General features: G+C 29.3%; 1 protein-coding gene across 7 annotated transcripts in view; it reads left to right on the top strand.

Annotated features, from left to right (window-relative positions):
- The window catches only part of LOC143257006 (dmX-like protein 2), a 202811-nt gene that overhangs the window by 2470 nt on the left and 188208 nt on the right, over positions 1-12133 (top strand). For 6 of the 7 annotated variants that reach the window (XR_013031661.1, XR_013031660.1, XM_076515072.1 and 3 more), the window contains exons 2-5: positions 2002-2104; positions 3235-3360; positions 4226-4315; positions 9908-9986. Coding sequence is in view for 5 of the 7 variants with exons in the window: in XM_076515072.1 (XP_076371187.1) it covers positions 2018-2104; positions 3235-3360; positions 4226-4315; positions 9908-9986 (382 nt within the window). In the remaining 2 variants the exon portion in view is untranslated. The remainder of the gene's footprint in view (positions 1-2001; positions 2105-3234; positions 3361-4225; positions 4316-9907; positions 9987-12133) is intronic. The other variant, XM_076515088.1, reaches the window with a different exon arrangement.

A 12133-nucleotide genomic window follows, 5' to 3' on the forward strand; every position in this document is an offset into this window, starting at 1 on the left:
TATAAGATTGTATAGTACTTAGTCAACTCAGTTAAATCTATATATGAAAGTTCAGTTAGCATTCAAGTACCAGTCTAACAGGTTTGAACTTTGACATAGGTCTATTAGTGTGTTTGTGGGGGGATCTTTTTCATTTAGTGTACTGATAAAGTTATTTGTATTGAGCAGCACAAGGTTAGAGCTAGAACTTGCATGTTAGGTGCTAAAGTACAAGACATTATAGTCTTGACAGTCTAATTGCTGTTACTAAGGTTTAAATGAAACATTATTGAAGATGTGCTTCCAGCAACTAATGGACTGGTTGGATAGTTTTCAGGGTAAAGAGTGAATTAAGTACTAGTGAGATATTTTACTTAAGCAGGCTAGAAAAATAAACATTTAAACCCACATTTTATTTTTCATTCAATCAATGGTTTATTCTTTAAATTCTTCAAATGTTTCAGCTTCCACTACTGCCAGTGGCAGTTTATTTCATAAGTCAGTTACCTTGTTGTAACAGAAGTTTGACTTGTCTTTTTTAAATCTTAAGCTCATGTCCAATTATCTTCAGAGTACTGCACAAAGAAATTTAAAATATTTATAATTACCCCATCAGTTTGCCAGATAATCTTGTGAACTTCAATAAGATCTTAGCTTAAGGTGATCTTCCATCTTGGAAATTGTCCTAGTAGTCTTTTTATTAAATCATTTGTAGTAAGCCATTATCCCTTTTTTATATGTAAGGAGACTACAACTGGACACTGTAAATAGTAATTTAGTGATATTTATAGAAGTAACAATTTCTTTTGACCTATAATCAAAATATTTTTAAATACAACCTAAAATTCTCTTAGCATGACTTTTAGCAACAGAACAGTTCTTTGATGGCTTAAGTGATGTATTAATAACTATACTAATATCCTTTAGCTCAGTCAGGTTGTTGAGGTGGTTCCTTTTTTCATTATTTATTGGATCTAAAGTTTAATAACCAAATTGTTATCTTTCACAAATTATAATTAAAGGTCCTTTGCCAAATATTCATCAAAATGAATAATTTATCTGTCAGTCTAATGTCAACATCATTAATACAGCTAGAAATATCCAAGAGTTTAATGTAATCATCAGACTTTGCTAACTAGCTATTTATATTTTTATCAAAATTAGTAATATAAATAAGAAAGAACAATGGTCCGAATACTAGCCTCTGATGTGCATGAGCAAGAAGTTTCTTATTAGGTGCTAAAGATTGGAATATTAGAGCTACTACAATCATCATAATCATGTTTTAACAACTTGAGCCAATTTCTGGTATGTTTGTATCAGCAGCAGGCTAAATATTAGAAATCTCGACATTTTTAGAATTATTTTAATTTAGACTTTATTTCTTGGAAAACATCTATACTACCAGTCCTTTCTTTGATGTTTAATTATTTCACCAAAATTAGTTTTTATAAAAGCACATCTCTTTTAATCAATAACTGACTAAAGATTCCCCAAAAATGTTTTAGATACTTTTATAATATCTTTTACAATGTATCTGTAGTATGACCAGTATGTTTGAGTCATTTATGTTAGTTGATATTAATTCAGACCATTTTCAAGTTGAGTGTCAGTTTTATATTGATGACATAAGCTTGTATTTGTAAGTCTTGAATTTATTCTTGCAAGTTGTGTCAAAGTGTACAATCTGTAAATATTCATGTTACTTTTATCAGGTTTTATAACAATTAAGTCTGTATAAATAACAAACTACTCCAGCAGTTACTTTTAAGAACTTTTATATGTACAGTTATGTTGTGGCTGTTCTATAGAAAACACCTAGTGTGAATCTAAACCAAGAAAGTTTTCTATAATCTGTTGAACATGATAAAAGTTATGAAAATATTCTTATTAGTATTGAACTGATTACTACAGATGATTTGCTTATGAAACCATAAATGTAATTTTATAATTAATTGTTACTGTGATGCATACTTAATATTTGTATACAACTGCTTGTAAGTAATGATTTTGTGTAAGCAGCTCTCATGAGGGTGCAATGAATCGACATCAAGTTTTAACAGGGGCTGTCAATGCTGGGGCACACTGTTATGCAGTTGGATCTGTTGAAGGTGTTCCTTTTACAGTAAGTAAATAACATGTTCAATGAATAAATGATTGTATAGAGGTATATATGGTACTTTTTATGTATTTTTTTTTTTTAATCTCTTAAAGCTAAGTAGAAGGGTAATTATGATAGTTGTTTCACACACTGAGCTTGTATCTGATAAATTCAATATTTGGTTTTCCAGTATAATAATGTCTTTTAATTGATCAGACGTAAGAGAAGGTACTGAAGGTTATTTATAGCACTTTATATCAGACTGAAATGAGTACATATTAATGCCTGCTGTGTACTCTCTGCATTATTTTTATTATAAATATAGTGAAGAAGCAAACCTTTTAGATTTTTCTGGCCTTTTAAATTGAAAGAGATACATAAAGTGTATGTTGATTGTAATTAACTATTTTTATTACTAGTTAAGTTTTATTGTGAGTTCTTGTTGCTAGGGTTGTATACTTAGAACTGTGAAGTATTTTGACCCCTTCAATCTAATGATTTTTGTCTATTCAACAGAACACTTGCAGAATATAATTTGAGAAATGCATAACTTTGACATTTGATTTAACCTCTGCTCATAATATAATCATACAGACTGTAGAAAAATCATGAATATTTAAAGGACTTAATGAAAAGTATACTAAGTTCTGTAGTAAAACTTAATACATGTTATGTTGTTACAGTAAACATCCTTACAAAAAGAAAGTTGTACAGTAATAATTAAAATTATTAGTTTTGCCTAAAGAAATTTTACTATTGCCATGATTCTCTATACCTGCTAAGGGCTGTCATAGTCTCCATATCCCTTGCCTGTTGAGCACTTTCCAAAGTTAGCATGATTCTTTGTAATTGATTTTCAGTAAGAAACTATCTATATTATTATGTATGAATATTGAAATTATTACATATGTTGCTTTTGGTAAGAAATGTTTGTCTTAAGATGTGGAAGAGGTATAAAGTTTATACATGTATGTTACTGCTGTTTTTGTATGTAAATTTGCTATTCTTGAAACATTAAATTAATTTTTGTTATTCAATTGGAGTTCTTTTGGTTTTGTAGATTTTAGACAAGTGCTGTTACCTAAATAATTTTGTTGTAATAGGCAATTTTCATGTCTGATTTAGACATTTTGATATAATTTTTTTTCTCTTAGGCATATGCTGCAGGTTGTAATGTTGTGATTCTTGCCAGCAATTTTCAACGAGTTCAAATCATTCCTGGTGTTCATTATGGAAATGTTCAAGTTGGATGTTTAGATTGTTCAACAGATATTGGAAAGGTATTCATTGCTATATGTATTTCATACTGTAATTATACCTAGATGTAATCATGAAGAAACATGTGTGAAGAGATTTCTAAATGAGATTATTGTCTTAGGTAAACTTGATTATATTTGATATAAATAACTGGGTGAAGGTAAAAATTTAATCCTTCACCATTTTTACCAGATTGTTAACAATAAATTCTGTTATATTGTTTGTGCTGTCTACTTTAATTATAGTTTATTGTAGTGTCAAAAGCATTTATACTCATCTGGCATGATGGTTCCATGTCATGCCAGATTTTGTGATGGTATCTCCATCTGAATTTTTCAATATACTTCTAGTTTTGGCAGTTAAATAAATAAATAAATAAAAATTTGCTGTGTTCATTCATGCATGGAGCAGTTAATTAACTTTCACTAGTGAATACAGTTTGTAATATTTTCCACTCTGCTGTTTTTCCAGAGGACAAAGAAATGTTAGGTAGAAAAGTTCTTTTTGAAACTTATCTAATACTTTACATATCAAATTTTTCTTTAAGAATAAGTGAAACAAGTTAGCATTTGGGAAGCAATCATGACACCAAGTTTGGAGATTTTGTTGCTGTTGTAAAGAATAGATGATAATTATTCTAATTTTAAATTGAGTAGTTTTAAATCTCCAAGGTAATGATTTATATGCACTTCTGTGTTTATCATATTACACTTATGTTAGCTGGTTTCACTTTTATTTTGTAACAAAAAAGATTGTTTTTACTTTCATGATTGTGCTAGAATAATAAATGTGCAAATTTAAGCTTTTCAGATAGAACACATGTACTTTTGTTAAAAATTGAATATTTTTGTAAGCAGATAATGGCTATACTTTATATGTATGTTTTAGTATTTCTTTCTGTTGCAGATTGCTGCAGCTTATGATAAACAAGTCTGTATATTTGAACCAACCCCTCTGTTAAATGGGAATTCATTACATGTAAGCCTATAATGATTTAAGTAGTAGATAACCAACAGAGTGAACAGTAGAAACAAATTTTGATATCTTTTGCTACAACAGCTTGTTTTGATTTTGAAAATGTAATGATCGTTGCTTTTATGTTTTAATATATGTACAAGAGCTTGAAGATAATTGTAGTATACTGTTAGCAGGTTTAATTTTTTTAGTGTTGGTTTTGTTATTTTCTTTTAGCATTGTTATTTGTGACTTTTAAGCATACCTTTTAAATGAAGTTTTGAAAAATCAATGTTTGAGTAGTTTTTATTATTATTATTTTTTTTTTTTTTTGGAGGGGAAGGGGAAACATTCTTAAACATATAATAGTACTAAGAACTGTTAACTGAAAAACTTGTGTAGATTGAATTTTTTAATGCAGGAAATAATGCCAAAATTCCTTTTACAGTATTGAAATACTAATAAAATACATATTTGATAATGCATACAAAAACAAGTGAAAAACACGAAACATATACTTTATTACAAGAGGGAAATGTAGCCTCATAATTAATAATCATTTCTAACTTGTAAAAACATTTCTTCCTTTTTTTTTCAATTAAATTCCCAAATGAATGTTGACAAATTGAGAAATGTATGTTATAGTAATAATTTAATAGTATGACATATTTTCATGTGAAAGATTGTTAGTGAAATGACTCCTAAACTTAAATAATGAGACCTTTGGCTAACCAGGGCCTGTGCTCTCTCACTGAAATATTCAAAAGTACAAGCTATCTCTCAGTTTTTACTTATAAATATTTTTGCGATGAGTAACTGTATTATGGTGTGATTGGTACGTAAACCAAATCATGTGAAGTCTTATTAATTTATGTATTTTCTAAATTCTATCCAGAAAAAAATTAACATTCCTACGAAAAATTAGGCCCCACTTTTCGTAGGAGTGTTAAATAACATGATGTAATAATATTTAAAATATCCAACATTAAATTTTTAAGTGAAAGAGAGATGGGTGTACAGTGGATCATGCTCATAGCAAGAAGCTTTGCATGCAAAATGTGACAGATGGTTTGTACTCTTAGTTCAGTGGTAGAACACTGATCTTATTAGCCAAAGTCCTATTAAATGGTATATGCTCACTTACTGATATTAAAGTAATGCAAATTAGGCTGTAAAACTTATTAGTTGTAATTTAAAAAAAAAAAAAAAAAAATTTAAAGGGAAAACAGTTTCAGCAGATGAATCTTTTAAATAGTAGTTTTTACCCAAAGCAATTTATACGTACTGTCTTAAAAATTAATGGAAACTTGATTTCAAATCAAAGTTAGACCTACTAAGATTTATACAGAATGTGTTTTTTGTTCCACCAAGGTAGTAAAATAAAAAATAAATTGAATTTCAGCATCAAGGGGCACTCTTCCAAATGCCCTTAATATCAGAAATGAACCATGCAAAGCTGAATTCCATATTAATCATTCAAAATTTCTGAATTTTAAGACCTCCACCCCATTCTGTTTTGTGTTTGCAAGTCGCACTTTGCAATGACCTGGAGTATTGTAATAAAGTCTCAAAGTACTTCTCTTCACAGCTTGAACTGCTAAACATTTCATATTTATTTTCTCTGTTTATTTTACTCACAACAACACAACAGAGAAATTTGTTGAAAATTAAACAAAGTTGCCTCCTGTGTCATTAGACTGTTTGACACATGAGAGCAAAAAAGCACATTTGACCCCCTGTTCCAAAACATTGAAATTTATAATTGTGTATTCTACAGTGTTTACAATGAGAATAATAAGATTGCACTTTGAATATGTGGAAACTTTATATGGATCAGAGCAAATCCAATAAACCTTGCAAATGTTCAAGTATTGGTCATCTTTCAGAGATGTTTAGAATTTAGCATACAAAGATAACAAGTGCTTGTACAGAGAACAAGACTAAAGACTGCTTTTAATCTGGAATATCAAGGTACTCATTATTACAAGCTTTATTTTGGGTACAAATAGTATGAAAAGCAAAGACTGAAAAGGTCTGCCTCTTGGTTTGAGATGCTTGTTAATTAAGGTTCTGCTGTAGATGCAACAATGAATAACAAAATACCAGAAAGCAGCAAAATGTGCACATCTAAAGACTGTCTGTTCCTTCAAGGCTGTTATTTGCATGCCCATGCTTCAGAAGAGCAATTATTTAAATTCAACCTTTAATTTACAGAAGTTTTTATTGGTCCACTTAAACTTTTGTAAATTGCTGGCCTCCACTACTGTTGATGACATTTTTTTCCACAAGGAAAGTTCCTTGTTGAAATAAATTGAGAATATAGCATATAAAGGTGAGAGGTATTTTCCCAACTTATCCAAATAGTCTTGTAAATTTTAATAGGATCATCTCTTATCTTTATTTCCACCATATAAGAACAAACTGGTGACAAAATATCCTAAAATATATTAAGTGAAAAAGCTTAAAAATGAGAACTTATGAAACTAAATTACATTCTAACTAGATCATACCAAATTTAAATAGTAACTGGTTTAGACACTAGTTTCTATATAAAACTGATATTCTGTTAGTGTGTATTTAAACTTTCTTAAAAGCTACTGTGTATGGTATGGTGTATTTACCTATTCTTATTGTGTAACTAAGCTTAAAGGAGAAAGAAAATAGCAAAGCTTAGTACAAAAACACCGAGCACAAAAGAACATATTTCCAAGTAAGATTTCCATGCAAATATGAAGTTAGGTTAAAAAAAATTGTGAAAAATGTCACAAATAATATTAGGGAATTTTTTTCTTATCACAAGTTATTACTAAAAAAAAAAAGTAATATTAAGCATGCAAGAAAATATTGAAGAAATGTTAAATTATAATATGACAGAACCAAAATAATGTTCTTGTCCTGAAATAAAAATCAGACAAATATGCAATTTAGTAAAAGCTGCTAAAGAAAACAAGCACCTAAATAACAGAAACCATGTGACAGTAATAAAATGTAAGGTTATGTAGTGTAAGACTCAAAGCATTAGAATAGATACAAAATGAAAATCATTCTCTTGGAACAGTAATTTCTAAACTGTTTTAGCAACTTGCTAGTTTCACCAAATGACATTAAAAACAAAAAAACTACAAAAAATATTGCAGATGGCAACAAGAACGTTGTGCAAATCAAGGTAATTGGATTAGGATGTTTTCAGTGAAAAATGTAAAATCACTGCCTTAGATAAACATCAGTCTACTTAGTGAAAACAAACAAAATTGTATACTTGCATAACTCTAAGAGAGAAAAACTATTTCTAAGATTTGAGCACATGTAAAAAAAGCTATATTTCAAATGGACAAAAACTTAGAATTGTGAAATGTATTATAAGAGGAAAAACCTGAAAACATTATGCACATATATAGGAATATTTAAGTTTTATCATGTATCTTATTTCATCCTGACTTAAGATCAAAATTTGATAAATGTATAACATTTACTTATTAGAATGACCCTCCAGTGGCGTAGATGTATGTCTGTAGACAAAGAATGCTAAAAACTGAGTTTAGACACCTGTGGTGAGCAGAGCACAGATAGCTCACTGTGTAGCTTTGTGTTTAACTTCAAACAATTATTATAATCTAACCCATATGTAATTAATCTTTAAACATGTTTTTCACATTATTTTATATGCTGTTTTTCTTTGGGTTTTTTAATAAATTACAACAAAGAAATAATTAATTAGCATTTTTTTAAACATTTCACTCTGAGACTGGACAAAGTAATATATTACGAACTAGCATTTGTTACACTATTGCTTGAAATTAGTGCTTGGTTATTACTGTTTTATTTATTATTCCACCTATTAAGTTTTATGAGAAGAATATTTGTGTCATTTGAAAGTTTGTTAATCATCCAGCTTATTTGTACATTATAAGTATGCTTTTGTGATCTTTTTTAGTTACATTCAAAAATTAATTGGAAAACTTTTATCAATATATACACACACACACACACACACACACACACACACACACACACACACACACACACACACACACACACACATCGATTAAATTTGGTATTAGAACATTATAAATTATTTTAATTTTGAAAGAAAATATTCAATTAAATCTTCAGTCTTCAATTTCTTTGCATCACGTGATATTTGTTCACTTTCAATTTCATGTTTTAGATAATATTTCCACCTCTATTTGCATTTCTGGCTTTTAATACAAATTATGAACTTCTATTATAGATACTGTTAAGATATAATTGTACTTTATACACTTTAATCATCTTGTATTTTTAACATAAGCCAGGAAGTTCAACCCATATACTTCTATTTTTCACAATACTCTTTCAGAAAAATGTCAGTAACTATTTTTGGTGTTTGCTATAATATTAGTTATAATCAATAGAAAGAGAAGGTTTTAATGTACTGATTCACATATGCTAGCTCATACTTGTGACAACTTTTGAATCATTTGACATACAGAGACTTTCTATTATTAAGCTTTACAAGATTAGGGAATTACTTCAAGGCACTTAATTTAGGAAGTCTGCTTAACTATGATAGTTATAAGGTAGTGAATGTTTTATGCAAGCATTATGTGTTCTAAATTAAATATATGAAATATTCAGTTAAGTACTAATAACAAAAAATTAGGGTTAACTTTTAACACTTCAAGCTTTTAATTGCAAAACAAGAGTATAAGACCCATAGGTAAGCAATGAACTTATTTTTATATATGTACATTTTATTTAATGTTATGACAATAACTAAAATCTAACTTGCTAAGTTAGATAAAGAAAACAGAAAAAGAAATTGAATAAAAAATTTCTTCATGCAGTATACACACAAGAAGCTTGTGCATTATTTAACTAAATATAACTTGAGCTAGGCATTATGTTCATAGAACAATGAAAATAAAGGAATACAGTTACTAACTGTTAAGTGTGAACCTGTTTGAGTAATTGTAACTTTGTATTACAAGCTGCACTCAGTCTAGAAAAAAGAAGGGATAATTTTGTTGTTTTTTTTATGGGTGGTGGTTACAGTTGTTTAAATGAACTGATCTGTTAGTGTTGAGGTAGAGAAAATAAAATTTTACCAAAAATGAACTGTTGAAGATAATTTAAGATACTGTAGAGGTTGTGCAAATAAACTTTGTAAAGTGAAAAAAGCATTTTTAAATTTTCACATGAAAATAATACTTAGACTGACTCCACAAATTTACAGACAAATCTTTAGTAAAAATAATTTAAAATCTAATTTTTGGTTATAAAGACTTGTAATGTTTACTAAAAGTTGCCAAATTTTGAGAAGATACTCTTACTAAATTGAACTTTATAGTGGATACAGTTTATGGTTTCATTATGCTTGCAAGATTTGGTCAAAATGTCCAAATCTATATAGCTAGGGCTAGTTGCTCACTGCTAATTTTAAATATTTAGCACAACTTTGGCATTGTTATGAAAAGTTTTATAATATTGTTTTTCCTTAATACTTGTATTAATGGTGAGGAGGAGTTGCTTTTACTTCATAAACTATCACTAAGTTGTAGAAATGAATTTTTGTTGTAGCTTTTGGATAATTACTCAGGATAGCAGAAAAAATGTTTTTTTTTATTGTTCACTTAGCATTTAGACTATCACTGGGTTCAGACAGCAACCATTAGTGCTGAATGTTATGTTAATGCCCTGTCATGGAACCTCGAAGGTATGTATATTTTTCCTGCAGTTGCACTTGTTTAACATGTTTTTAAAAGTGTGTGTTGCATAACTTGTGTGTTTTGATTACTTGAGATAGGAAGTCATAAAAACCAAACTGCACTTATCCAGATAGAATAGGTTGATTACTGTCTTCCAATCAAGGTGTTAGTAACAGATGTGAGGAGTGCTATGAAATGTAAGTGTAGCAAGTGTGATTATAATAAGCATAAAGTGAAGACAGAATAGAGGATTACCTAGAGCCAAGTGCATAAAATTTATTGTGATGTAAAAATACTGGCTCAATTTTAAATTTAAATCCTTTCTGAATTAAGCTATTTTTTGTTATATTACCAAGAATTTTAATGAAATGCAAACCTCTTGAATCAATGGAGATTATAAATTTAAAAATATCATTTTTCCAGTTTTGTTGTCTGTTCATTTTATTTTATACTTTTAGTACATAGACTAATAACCATATTAAGTTATACTTTCAAATTAGCAAACCACGTTGTAGTACATATATGCATGGAGTTTGAGGTTTGTCTGAATTTATTGTTTTTGTGATGTAAAAAAGTGTTTATATAGATATAGTGCAACTGCTTATGGCTTTTAATATTTTGTACATATGTTAATCTGAAACATTTTCCAACCTGAAATAGTTACATGCATTGGCTTTTGTTGATGCTTTGTAATTTGAAGCCTGAAACTGTATTGCTGCTGTAAGGTTTAATTAGCCATATTCTTTACAAAAGGTGTCTGACTTGTTGGCAATGAATTTCAACAATAAACAAACACAGTCCACTTGTTTTAAAATAATGAAAGAAAAGTTAAATAAGTCATGTATATACAAATATTTATTAATTTATTTCATATGAAATGGCTGATTACATATTTAAAAATTAAAATACCATACTTTTAACAAAAACCAATGTTATTAGTCAAAACATGTTCAATTTGTTGCAATGGTTCTTGACCAAAGGAATACTAATGAAAATACCCTGTTTATATTAAACTTCATTGTTTGAAGACAATAAACTCTTCACAGGCTTCAACAAGTCTTCTGATTCCTAAATGTTTTGTTCTCAAAAAACTACTCCAAGTACTGGAAAAGGTGATAATTGGTTGGAAAGTTCAGGTAAGTACAATGGATGCTCCAAAATTTCATTTCAATTCTCTCATTTTTGAAATGGTGATTTGTGAGATATGGGGTCTGGCATTACCTTGCAGTGGGATCAGTCCATGCCTGTTCAACAGTGATGGCTGTTTGGTGATTAATTTTCGATGCATTTTATCAATTTATTGGCAGTAAGATCATACTGTAATTGTTTCACCTGGTTGTGGAAAGGAGTAATGGATAATTCCTTCTGCAGCCCACAATACTGTCATCATTTTTTTTTTTTTTTGGATGAAAAGGTAGTTTTGGCACATCTCTTTGAGATTCAACTGTATCTAAACAGTGTCCTAATCTGTGATGATTAGAAAACCCACTTGTAGAAGGTCGAAATGTTGTTCGCTTCTCTATTAGTGCTTTCTTTACCCATACCAGCTGTTTTTAAATATGTCCTAATTTTTTCTTCACTTCAAGAATGACCTTCTCTTGTTCCTAACCAGTTTTTGCCCTTCTATCAATTTGTGCTATACTCAGTTGCCCAATTTTTCAACCTTTCTGATTGCAGCCAGGTGATGAGAAAGCTGCACTGAAAATTCCTAAGTTTACTGCAGTAAACTTGCTCAAATTGTTCTTAGTGGGTCAGCTTCCACAATAGTTCGTAATACTTCTACATTCATAACAGATTGAGGCCTTTCTTGGGGTTTATTCTCAATTCATATCAACAGAATTTCTAGAATCAATCTCAAATATTCCATTGAGAAATAGTCCCTTGTCCAAATGCCAAACTGATGTTTTAGTGGCCTTGGCTGCATTTGTCTCCAGTTTGAATTCGCGTAAAAAAAAAATAGTCTCAATTCTTTTGAAGAGATCATCTTATATAGGGTTCCAAAGAAACATACAAGGAATTATAATACAACTTGGCATGACAGACAAATGAAAAGCACAGCACTCTTATCAGCAGTGAACAGGGTACAGGTAAATTACTGTATTCAACTTATCTTAATTGCAGTTACTCTTCAACTAAGCAAAAGTTGGCCATTTCA

The sequence above is a fragment of the Tachypleus tridentatus genome, chromosome 1, assembly GCF_004210375.1.
Source record: "Tachypleus tridentatus isolate NWPU-2018 chromosome 1, ASM421037v1, whole genome shotgun sequence".
Lineage (NCBI taxonomy): Eukaryota > Metazoa > Arthropoda > Merostomata > Xiphosura > Limulidae > Tachypleus > Tachypleus tridentatus.